The sequence below is a fragment of the Amblyomma maculatum genome, chromosome 2 (genome assembly GCF_055883805.1).
Source record: "Amblyomma maculatum isolate TAMU_Amacu chromosome 2, ASM5588380v1, whole genome shotgun sequence".
NCBI lineage: Eukaryota > Metazoa > Arthropoda > Arachnida > Ixodida > Ixodidae > Amblyomma > Amblyomma maculatum.
Window position 1 is genome coordinate 172,689,889 of NC_139345.1, and position 12,992 is coordinate 172,702,880.

The 12,992-nt window shown below is 48.1% G+C and overlaps 1 protein-coding gene across 1 annotated transcript in view; it reads right to left on the bottom strand.

Moving 5' to 3' along the window:
• LOC146200446 (uncharacterized) overlaps positions 1 to 12,992 on the bottom strand; it is a 38,327-nt gene continuing 25,335 nt past the window's right edge. Inside the window, exon 4 of the mRNA XM_084595522.1 lies at positions 1 to 385. Coding sequence (XP_084451648.1) covers positions 43 to 385 — 343 coding nt within the window. The 3' untranslated portion in view covers positions 1 to 42. The remainder of the gene's footprint in view (positions 386 to 12,992) is intronic.

A 12,992-nucleotide genomic window follows, 5' to 3' on the forward strand; every position in this document is an offset into this window, starting at 1 on the left:
TTCATAGTTATTTATTAACTTCAAATCGTTTTGGCGTCATGATCATGCGACCGCAGCGGGTGGTTCTACAATGTCCGGTGGCTTCGCTCGCTTGTTGACCACCCGACGGCTGCTGCACACCGGCATACTTCCCTGGCGTCGTAGGCAGCGATTTGGCGGGCGACTCGGAAACTTTCGGCTTCGGTGTTGCGTCGATCTCTTCTTGATGCTGATCCCGTTGAACCGCCGATGGAGCACTATCGTCGTCTCCCGTCTCTGGCGTCTGTTCCGGCGAACGGCGCCGTTGTCGGTCCCAACCCAGTAGGACTGTGGTGTTTGGGACGGCCGCAGCACAGTTCCGGGAGCACCCTTGTCTTTCAGCCACACTCGATTTCCTGCAAAACGTCTGGGCAGAGACATGGCAGCATGACGTTTGTCAAAGTATCTTTTCTGCCTATTTGTGTATTCCTCATCCATTTTCTGCATCGAAGGACTAACGACACAGGGTTTTAACAGAGATTGAACGCAAGGTACTCTTGAGAGTAATCGACGGTTCAACAAAAGTGGTGCTGGACTGTAACCTGTAGGACCCGGCGAGTTCCGGTAGTTCAGCAAAACAATGTAGGGGTCCTCTGCTTTCTGAGTCATGAGTCTTTTATTTGAGCACGAAATAGAATCGGCTAGATACGCCGATCTCCAGTCACAGTCTGCGCACGAGGTGGCTGGAGGGTTTGGGAGGGGGAGGAGGAATACGTCAAGTATAATCGCACACATCCCACCATTAAATGGTGCCTGCTGCATTTTTCATTATGTGTAAGGAACAAAGCATTGCAATTTTGTTGTTTCAAGTTTCGCTGATTTTTTTGTAATAACTATCACCGATACTAACCCTATCCTTCTTTGCAGTCAATTCTTCTTTGCTCTTAAGATAGAGCGCGTGGGTTTAGACTAAGACATAAGGTATGGCGACTCTCCCGCGCGCTCTCACCATTGTAGGGCACCAAAAATTTCCACCCAGCCTTTATTACACCAACAATTGTGGACACTGAACTATTTACAGTCCTAGCAGTGCAACCATTTCAGATCCGTCCTTCGCATCGGATCTCGATGTTATTCGCTTCAAAGAATGAACAAAATATACTTCAACCCTTCAATTGCTAGTCGTTCGCTGTTGATAACATGCAAGTGTCGAAACGCTACTGTAGGCCTTTGTTTCTCTATAGATGCGTTCAACAGCATCACCTTAAATAACGGGGCATTATATTTCACGACACAGGGGCACTTTGGTCGACAAATTTTTCTCATCATGAAGCTGTTGAATTATTACTGTTCCTCAAAAGGGCAGTAGGTAAGTACTGCACGCGTTCTATACGCGCTTAACGCGCGCATAATCCAAAATTCCAAAGAATGTTAATATAGCAGGGAAGTCGTTCATTTTGCTGTCATATATTTACCCTCCACTAGCGATGTTTCAACGCAGGTGAATCTTATTTGCTAGACGGCACACATACTTCGCGTATTTTTACACGCACTCGGGTTGATGTCTATTTGCTAGAAAGTGCGCACGTAATTCATGGCGCATCGACACGCCCCATAGCAAGAAAAAAGAAAGAAAGACTGAACTCACAAGCTGTTTCAAAACCTGAACATAGCGACGTTATAGTTTCGATAATGCTGTGGTGGCCTGGCATATTGCTAAGTTGGCAGGCAGCTGAGGAGGTCAGGTTGTGCCTTGAAGTCAATCAAAAAGAAAATGTCTTCAGAACATTAAACGTGCGATAAAAGGATTATGCACAAAATAGAAAGCTCACAATCCGCCTAAGGGCGCAGCCATGGCTCGACAAGCGGCGTACTCCGTCCTACTATACGCTTGCGTATTTTGAAACTAGGCGGCGCTGAGTCTGATTTTAAGCACGCCCCCTGGACAGCGCAGTTCCCCATAGCAACGAATTAGTACTGAATGGCCAAATTGCCGGCGGCTTTTCGATTACGCGGGAAGTGCATCAGGGATGCCCACTCCAGCCGGTACTCTTCATAATTTCACTCGGCCCGCTGCTGCGTAAAGTCGCCGCGGACAGGGCTATTTGAGGTTTTCCATCAAGGGTCAGTTGCATCTGCATACACGGACGACATTTCATTCTTTGTGTGTGAAATTGACACTTTTATTGTTTTTTTTTAACATCTTTTCAGAATACGATGCTGCATCTGGAGCGCAGCTTTACACGACGAAAAGCAACGCACTCCGCTTCGGTCAGTTCAAGGGCCCTTTAGCTGCCCCCGTACCGTTCATGAACGCCATTCGTGTACAAGGCGTGCTGTTTGAGCCAAGAGGGATCTCTCTTGGCACCTGGGACGTAGTTCTCTTGCGAGCAACGCACGCTCTTCCTGACGCAGCGCGTTTTAGCCGCACGCTCAATGCTTAAGTCAGTGCCGTCAAGAAACAAGCGAGTGTTTTCACCATTTTTGTGGCGCGCATCGCCACAGCCCCATGCTGTGTGGTGAACCGATTCGTGTCCCTTATAGGGACGTTCGTTTAGGAGGGCAGGACAGCGCTAGTCGCCCGCCATATCATACACCTTTCAACGAGCAGGGGAGGCCATGACCTGCCGTGCATCCCGACAGTGGTTCGAGTACTCGCGTTAAAGCTGGTGGAGAGGCTCTTAACTGAAGAGTCTTACCCTGGTCGCTCTCTTAAGGCCCCAATATAGTCCGAAGTTTTCGACGCGACTGGCAGAGGCGGCGACGTCGGCCACGGTACGTCAACTACGACGGGCGCGTCAAAGAAGCTGCCGCTTCTACAGTCCGGCGCGGCTGGCGAGCATGGCGCCGCGGCGCGCATGCGCACAAGACGCCCTCGAGGTCTGGTACGTTTTTGGTGTGCATTTTCGAGCAGACGACAGGCACCTGCAGGGAAGAACTGGCTGCCTATCGAGGCACTAATCACTGTTGTGATCATGGCAGTGATGCGATATGTTTACTGCGAATGTTCAAAGGGCACAATACATTTACAGCCAGCCGTGGCGACGTCCAGCCCAGCAACGGCCTGCCCGCGTCGACGGCGGCTAGGGACGTAACGATGATTTTGTACGTGCGTGTTTCACTGAAAACTAATCACAAATTAAGTACATGTACAATTACACAAGAGTTAGAGATTAAGCAGTAATGAGGATCCCTTTCTCGGTCGGTCGCAGTTCCTGTAGAATTCCATCCATTTCTCGAAATCCCTGGTTGTTGAGCCCCTGACGTTTGGTGTGGCCAAATTGAGTACTGCCTTCGATTCCGGCGTGCACCGGTCACAACTCTATGCGAAGCGACTTCTGCAGTTTCTGGTATTCTTCCACTGAATGTACTGCAGCTAAGTGAAACACCACCATCGTTACACCTTCTAGAGCACTGCATCTTTAAAACGGGTATGGCACACGCACTGTGGCGAAGAACTCACAGCTGTGCCCGACCATATTGCTGACAGATTGCATCCCAGACATTGTTTTTCCCTCTGAACGTCTCTATAGTCACTCCGCTTGGTATCATAGACGCAGGGCTTCCCTCGAATGCCTTATAGCAGCTTTTCCGCAACAGTGTCTGAAACGCGCGCAGAATCGCTGCCTACATCGCAAGCTGCCATCTTCACTGCGCATGAGGAACGCTGGGATGCATGGCCGGCGCTTCTGGCGCGGTCGGCGAGAAATAGGCGAGATTCTATTTACCCGTCGGCGACGTTGGGCCGCGTCAGCTCGCGTTCGCTACGTCCATCACCCCGTGGCGTTCGACTATAGACCTCGGTTTTTCGCCGACGTACCGTCGCGGAGGCGGGCGTGCGTGCGCGTTTGCGTTACGTCGGACTATATAGGGGCCTTTATCCGGTACTGGATGAGCACAGCGCGTCGTGCGTTCACACCCGGACATTACCTCGGTTCACAGGCGGACAGACGTCTGCCTTTTTACTACGAGGTGGCCGAGATAAACTCTACTCTCGATGTCAACCTGTCAGATGCTAATGTATACGTGACCTACCTGCCATACGCATCAGCGAACTAGTTGCAATTTGCAGGATTTTAGCTGATGATCAATGAAAGACCGCTTTCCCCAAATGGCGAGCGCGAGAAGCTTGTCGGCTGCCAATTGAAGTGCGAGATTTTGACTTGCTTAGGCGCTGGGGCGTCTTTCCCACGAGACAGCGCCTTGGGAGATGGGTTATCACACCCAGTGACCAGTGTGCCTACTGCGGTGCTCGCGAGAGACTCTCGCATGTTTTTTTTTTTTTTTTTTAGTGTATAATTGCGAGGACAATGAGGCGGCTCGCATATAGTATATTTAACGTTTGTATGAACCCCGGCGTCAAGCGCCGGCGCAATCCTTTAGAACATCTTGTGTTCACTGTAGTTCTATTTGAGTTGTGGCGTCGCAGGTGGCTCGCTGAGGCGCGCCGCACTCGCGCCCGCAAAATGTACCCAGCCTTGCAACGCGTGCGCCTTGTCATTCGGAAATATCTGTGAGATAACTTTTGAGCTTGGGTTCGGCATTAGATAAAAGGCAAGAGACAACTACGATTTTGAGGAAAACAATACAGAGGACTATATTACACACGAATACATGGCACATCCGAAAAGGACGGGGTACAAAAAGCTTCTGGCTTGTGTCTTCGACTTGAAACGCTTGGCCGCCGTCTTCCTCCTTTCCCTGTTACTGCCGGCGCTCGCCTCTTCAGCTCCGACAGCCCTGCGCCCTCGCCGCGGCCTCAGAATTTATGAGCGCGGCTGTTTACTAAGCGGCGTTGGTGAGTAGCCTTTGTGTAAAGCGCTCCCGTTGCTCCCTACGAACGTGAATGCCCTTTTCGTGTTCGAGGCTCCCTGTCGGCATCGCTTCTTCTGACAAGGTCGCTGCTGGCTGGAAAGACGGAGGCCTGCAGTCGTTACATGTGTCTGTTTCGCAACACACTCCCCCCGAAATGAGTATACTCATTTTACATTCGTCTCCAGAGAGTAAAGGACTTGCACAGGTAGCCGTAGCTGCGTTCCCGATGGCATCTTTATGGCGCAAGAACGCTCGTCGCCGTCTCGACCTTTGAAAAGTTCCACGACGCGAGCGGTGTGCCACATGTGCTTTGGTGCATTATCGTCGTGGACAATGACGATGTCATCTACTTGCAGGGTGTTGGCCGGACTTGCTGCTGTGTGAGCCGACCGTAGTTGCAAGAGGTACTCATTTCGCCATCGCTTCCAAAACAAGTTGACGATAGATTGTCGGTACATGAAGCGACGAGTAATGTCCGAAGCAGTGGCCGACGGAACACAGGCTAAGCGTGTTTCAGGGAGGGAAGTCAGCCTCCTGCCAGTCAACAAATGGGCCGGCGTCAGAATATATGGCTCACCCGGATCATTTGTCGTGCAAGTTAGCGGTCGGGGATTTATGGTGGCTTCTACATCGGTCAGTACGGTAGCAAGCTTTTCAAAGGAGAGGCTCTGACGACCGAGGATTTTCCGTAGGGCGATTTTTACGGATTTAACCATCCGTTCCCACCAGCCTCCCCACCAGTTTGCTTTCTCAATTATGAACTTCCAGCTGATTTGACGTGAACTGCAGTAGTCCTGCATTTCTCTACTGCGAGCAATGTTCCACAGTGTATTGACGTCGTTTGATGACTTCTTAAATGTGAATGCGTTCTCGCTATAAGTGACCAATGGCATTCCTCTCCGAGCCCCAAACCGTCTCAAGTCTAGCAGAAAACACTCTGCAGTTAAATTGGAGACAAGCTCTAAATGAATGGTCCTCGTTGTAGCGCAGGTAAAAAGGGCAATGTAGCTTTTGTAGCTAACTTTCTTGGTCATTGTGTATAACGGTCCTGCAAATTCAATGCCAATGACATTGAAAGCTTGGCCACCACTCACTCTATTACTTGGGAGAGGCGCAATTGGAGCGGTCGCCTGCTTTATTCGGTCTCGGAGGCAAGCAGGACACCTGACAATCATGCTCTATGCTACTTGTCGGCAGCTTTGGATCCAAAACTTCTCGCGAAGTTCTGTAGCCCACTGTGGAGGGTCCGCACGTGAGCTCCTTGTATGACAAGTTATGTGATCGCATGGTTTTTTGGAAGGAGCACTGGATGTTTGATATCTTCAGGAAATGGTGAAAACTGAAGTCTGTCAGTTACACGTATGAAACCGTCTGCGTCAAGGAAGGGCTTGAATTTTATTATCCGCGATGATGTCGGTAGGTTTTCCAGAATAGACAGAGCATTCATCTCTAACTTGAAACACTCCAGTTGAGCCAGCCTTATCCAGTATTTTTCAGCGTCACGTATATCCGCTGTTGTGAGGTATGCATGAGGGGTTTTGTTTTCAGTACGGCAGTTTTTCACAAATCTCATGACCCATGCACTGACTATCAGCAAGCGAGTGTAATTGCTGAAAGTGTCTGCCGGTAACAAGGGTGGCAGATGCGATGCCTCAATCAGGAGCTGGCTCGACTGCTTCTTTCTCTCGTCATTTGAGTACGTTGTCGCACTCGAGCAATATCTACTTGTCAAGAGTGTCTCTGCTTTCATTCCTCGAGTGAGGCAGTCGGCTGGATTGTCCGCACCCGGGCAGTGGATCCATTGTTCTGGGTGGCTGGCACTTTGTATTTCTTCAACTTGATTCCGCACGAAAGGCTTCCAGTTTTTGGCTGAGCTCTTGATCCAACGCAGACAAATTGTTGAATCAGACCAAAAATACGCTTCCACTTTCTGAAGGACTATATCTTGCAAATATGTTGCCATTATTGTTCCAATCAGGGCTGCCATTATTATGAGTCGAGGTAAAGACAGAGCTTTCAGAGGTGCCACTTTTGACTTTCGAAAAAGAAGGCTGACGCTCACTTTCCCATTGTCGTCCTGAATCCTCAAGTAGACGCAGGTGCAGTAAGCCTGTGGGCTTGCATCGCAGAAAGTGTGCAACTGCCAAGAAATTCCATTATTGGGCACGTTGCAGCGTGGGAAATGTAGTTGCTTGAGCTTCACGAGATTTGAACACCCATGTGCCCACTCAGCTTCCAAATCAAGGGGCGAAGGCTTGTCCCAACTTAACTCCTTTTCCGACAACCTCTGAAATAACATCTTTGTTCGGACGACAAATGGAGACACAAGAGCCAATGGGTCAAACATTCTTGATGACGCCTGCAATACCGCACGTTTAGTTTTGTTGCCTGTGCTCACGTTAGTTAGCACGCTTGTGAGCGATATTGTCATGTTGTCATTCGCGGGCACTCAGTGAAGGCCAACTACATTTTGTGTCTCGTCAGAGGCAGTGCAGTCCTCACTGCTCAGGGCACTTTGCACTGCGGCCGAATTTGAGGTCCACTTTCGCAGGCGCATTCCGGCATTCTTCCTTATGTCTGCTGCTTCCGTTGCCATCTTTAGTGCCTCGCCGTCTGATTTCGTTCCCGTTACCGAGTCATCTACATAGAAGGATTCCTTCAGTATGCCTGCTGTTTCTTTCAGAGCACCCGTTTCCTTCTCGAAGTGATGGAGAGGTGTGGCTGTGAGAAGGAAGGGCTTGCTGTAGTGCCAAACGTCACTCTATACATTCTCCATTCTTCTACCTTGGGCAATGGTTATCCGGCAATAGGTAGGCTGCTGGACCAAAGGAATCTCAAGGCATCTCGGTCTTCAGGTCGGACACTGATTTGCAGAAATGCCTTCTCTATATCGGCAACAAGTGCTACCTAATGCAGGCGGAATCGCACTAATATGCGCACCAAGTCACTGATCAGTTTCGGTCCCTTTTTCTAGAGGGTCGTTCAGTGACTCTTTGCCGGGAACGTGCGATCAGGCATCAAATACTACGACCAGTTTGGTAGTGGTCGATTCATTTCTGAAAACTGATTGGTGTGGCATATAATACACATGGTCGGTCTTCATTCCCTGAGGAACGCTTTCCGCGTGTCCTGCTTCCATGTAGCTTCTAATTGCTGAGCTATACTTTTCCATCATTTCCTTGCTGCGACTAAGGTGCTTTGTCAAACTGCTTAGTCGATGCACCGCCATAGTTTTGTTACCCGCCAGCTCGGCACAATCTTCTTTCCATGGCAGCGCAACCTTGTGGCGGTCGCTTGTGCGTGAAATATCTAGAACTGAAGGTTCACATGTTTGATTCTCGGGCTTGTCACTAATGCCGATTGCATCCAACTCCCAAAATTTCTTTAGTGTAATTTGGTCTGCGGACTCGATTCCAATTTTCAGCACGCACACGTTGGTTACCAAAGTGAATGCGTTGGTGACGTTTTAAGGACCTTGGAAACTACACCCTAAGGTGGTGTTCACGGCAGTTAATCCTTCGTCCTCTTTGAAACGGCGAAGGTCTCCTGTTACGAATCTCCACAGGTGGTCTGACCCGATTAGTATTCCAATGCCAGGTACTGCTGAGATGCTGGTGCATAGAACTTTATTGGCTATCAATGCCCCATTCTTCTCCATCTCTCATACAAAGTTGTGCTCTCCTGGGACCTGCATAACATCGCTGCATATAAATGGTACCTCGACAGCGTCCACCGTCGTTTCTTTTTGGTCGTATTGTCCCCGTAGGCGAAGCTCGACACCTCTGCATTTTCGGACATCTGTGTTAGCACCGCCGAATGTGTTTAGTTGGAAGTCCTTCTCTATCAAGACTCTCAGTTTCAGCGTTTGTGAGACGTTTTCTCGGATAAAGTGGCGCTGACTTCCTCCATCCAACACTCCGCGTATGTATCCCTGCATACTGTCCCCAACAGCCCATGCGCGGAACGTCTGCAGAGCCACTTCTTTATTTCTTTTTTTATAATAGCAGCGTGTACGCTGGCTGTGATATGAGCAGGTGCTATATTTGTCTCTCCTGCTTTCGTTATGCTGCTCCCCGATATCCAATTGGGATTGCAAACTAACGACGCGTGCCGCTTTTTGCAGTGCATGCAACTAATCTGCCGTCTGCCGTCTTTCGCTTGGTGGCCCCACTTTGTGCAGTGAAAGCATCGTCTTGCCTTGGCTAGTTTGTTCCTTTTTTCACCGATGGAGAGGGCTGATGGGCAGCTTTCTATATTGTGCTGTTGAGATGTACAAAATAAACAGTTTTCGACCTTGGAAGAATTAGCATGCAGCACCGTGGCACTTGCAGTCGGGAAGAAATTTCGTACGCAGGTTTGGCGGTCGTCTTGGGCACTGCGCTTGAGTTTGTGACTTTCTTGCACAACATTGGCATTTCCCATGCATCTCTCTCTGCTTTCTGTTTCCAATACGAGAAATTCTAACCCTTTTTTAAGTCTTCCTCGCTTTTTTCGCTTGTCGTAGCTGAGGAATCAGTAGCCAATTCGAGCTCAACATTTTTCCTTGTCGCTCGGCTAGCCTGCCGATGAAATTCGACACTAGTTCTCTCGGTAGAATCGACAAAATAATTTCAGTCAACATTGCCGCGTATGTTGACTAGCTGACTCCTTGTCCTTTGAGTCCGCTAACGTGAGCTTGCACGTGATTATGCAGACGGCGGAGCCCCCCGTACATCGCTTCACGACAAAAGCGCTGGCAATGCTCTGCCAAGGCGGGTGTGGAGAGCAACGTTCTCAAATAGTGCATTTTCTCATCTTTGGAGAGGCCCTCAATGTCATGCACAGCGCTCCTGTAGCATTCCCAAAATGGTAGCACAGCTCACCGTTAAATGTATGTAGGTGCAGCTTTGGAAGCTTGATCCCGGTTGTGGCGGCGCTGATGGTATCGCTTGCGTCATGGCCACGTCGCACGATGAAGCTGTAGTCGTCTCCACTGCAGCTATTCTTCCTTTCAGCTGTCCGATGGCGTGAATCGCTCTGTCGTCGTATAGGATGGTCTCGATGCATTCTGACTCGAACGTCTCTTCTGGCATAGAAGCCTCTAACTCCTCGTTGATTCTTCGCAGCTCGTTACTATTGCATTCCAGTCAGTACAACAGAGTTTTCAGGCTCTCGACGCTGGCATCCCGGCTCTGTACTGCTTTTGCGACCTCGTTCATCAGGACTGTATTCTGTCCCCGCCGCGCTCTCCTCTTCATTTTAAGTTTCTCCATGGGTCTCGGTCACTTCACCGTTGTCTTCGTTGAGGCTTTTCCAAAGGGACAGCCGGTACGATGTCATCCGCTCACACACAATGATTAAAGGCTCACAAGAAATGTTGATCTAATTCACGGGTTTCGGCACTAAGATGTGAGATAACTTTTGAACTTGGGTTTGACATTAGATAAAAGTGAAGAGACAACTACGTTTTTCGAGGAAAACAAAACGGAAGACTATAATACGCACGAATACATGGCCCGTCCGAAAAGGACGGGGTACAAAAAGCTTCTGGCTTGTGTCGCCAACTTGAAACGCTTAGCCGCCGTCTTCCTCCTTTCCCTGTTACTGCCGGCGCTCGCCTCTTCAGCTCCGACAGCCTTGTGCCGGCGCCGCGGCTGTACGAGCGCGGCTGTTTACACAGCGGCGTTGGTGAGTAGCCTTCATGGAAAGCGCTCCCGTTCCTCCCTACGAACGGGAATGCCATTTTCGTGTTCGAGGCTCCTTGTCGGCTTCGCTTCTTCTGAGAAGGTCGCTGCTGGCTGGAAAGACGGAGGCTTGCAGCCGTTACATGTGTCTGTTTCACAACAGTATCTGTCTGGCCAGTTAGAAACGGATGGCGAGGCGCGGTTTCTGATTCTATTGTTTTCCCCTGTCTGAAGAATCATGTATTTGAGCTTATTTTGTTTAAGGGCCTTAGGATGTTTTTATAGTGCTATTTGTCTGGGGGTAATGCGTGTTTTTTGTATGTACGTACGCAATACATTCTTTTAGTGTAACATAAAGATAATGTTCAAGGGATATATGTAGAAATTAGAGAGTTACTAATCCTGCGAGCAGCTACGTTCATGTACAGTTGCAATCACTATGAAGACGATCACAGGAGCCTCGACCGGTGGGCCTTTCAAGCTGCATAGCGGCCGATTTTGGAACTGTGAAGATAATGACTGCGCTGCCTTTTTGCCCTCCTACACACTTCCGGGCTACAAGCATCACACCCCTGACTAACTCGCTGGCATTTTTTTTCTGTGTATTCTTACCTATGATAACAATCTTGTGTGTCTGTCGTTGCTTCATATATTGGCTAACAATGACGCTTCTGTGCGCAAGCTGATGAGGTGAACGTAATGCATTTTTGACGTTCTTTAGCGAAAGCACCTTTTTATCGCATATTTTTTTCACGTAAATGCATAACCGTGACAACTTCCCTCTTTCTTTGACTGTTCGATGAACTGCCACTGTCGTTTCCCGTTTCCCCACAGATTTCCTGGGCTTGGCTTTATCTTTATCGCATATTTTTTTCTTTTTCATTGGTATTGAAATAGCCCAGCCTTGCTAAATAATACTACTAATGATAATAATGCCTTGATATATATTTTGTTAGCACATCCACTCTTAGAACCTACATATATGCCCCACTGGTGATTTATAAAAAAATTAAAGAGCCCTGCAGAACCTGCATTGGAGTAATGCGAAAGAAAGGATGCTGCGGTTGGTTGGTTCTGTTCGCTTCTAGTTTCCTAATTCATTTCTTGTTACCCCATTTTAGTCTTTGGAACTTTCAAATTGCGCGCCAATCCTTCCCTATGCATTTTTTTGGGTCAACTTCAGGTTGCGTGAAATCACATTTTTTGACGTCACCTTAATTGACCGATTTAGTTACCTATTTTAGTATTTGATACATCCATATGTGACACCAAACAATTGAGTAATGAGACAATTTTCCTCTTTAATTTTACATTATTTGCCTTTCATCAATTACCTAATCACTTATAGGCAAATAATTTATTTTATGCACAACATTACGTCACCCGTTTTCGATTGATACCACTCATTAATCTCTATCGCGTCTCAATCACTCACAAGTTATTTTGCTGACGCGGTCTGCGGACAGAAATCTGTGATCACTGCAGGTTGCTTGATACGTGTAAAAAAAAAGAAAAATTGCTATTAGCTAGCGGAGATTATCAGCTGTTAAAGAAAACAGCGAAAATAGGGGAGGGACTACCAAGATGTTTCCCTCGCCACGGAAGATGATGTGGTAAAATGGCGTTGCTCCTTGTCTAGGTTGCGGCTCGAGCGGTCACCTTCATATTGATTGTGACTGTGCGTAAACATGGGTCCGTTAGAAGGCTTGACAACCCAGGTAGCATATGAAACTGGCCCGATATTAGAAATTGATTGGCGACGTCTAGTCCACCAGTGGCCCGGCGCTGCCAATGCGCTACCAACAATGGTACAGCCATGCGATAACATTGTCCACTCTTGGACCAGTGATATACATGTTTCCCCCATGATTGCCATTCATGGGCGATCAACGGGCCATAATGACCTTGCATATAGAATTGCTTGCCAACATTGTATACACAATAAAAAAGGATGACCAATATTACCCAGCCATTGACAATGTCTTGTCCATAATTCGCGAATCATGGCATACATAGGTAAATCTTTTCCTGCCAGTATATATGGCTTATGGACATTGAATATAGCTTGCCATTCATTGGTCAACATTATTCCGCCAGTCTTAGTGGCTTGCCAACATTATATGCATTTTCAGCTTCATTGGCCGATATAGCCCTACGAGTGGTGACCCTTGACCTACATTGAACATATCACGGCATGGAATGGTAAATATTGTCCAGCCAGTATTGCCGGCTTGTTAACGACGAATATATCTTGGCATACCTTGGTCAATATCCCCATGCCAATCGTGACGGCTTCCCAACATTGCGTATATTTCCAATAAAATTGTTGATGATGGCATACAATGGTAAATATTGTCATGCTAGTATAGCTGGCTTGTCGACATTAATAATTTCTTGACATATATTGGTTAATGTTATCCCACCGGTCTTAGTGATTTCCCAAAAATATATACTTGTTGGTTCCAGAGAGAAATATTGCCCAATAAGGTGTGGCGACTGGCCAAAATTGCACCTATCATGGCATTCATTGGTAAAGATTGCAGTGCCAGTATTGAT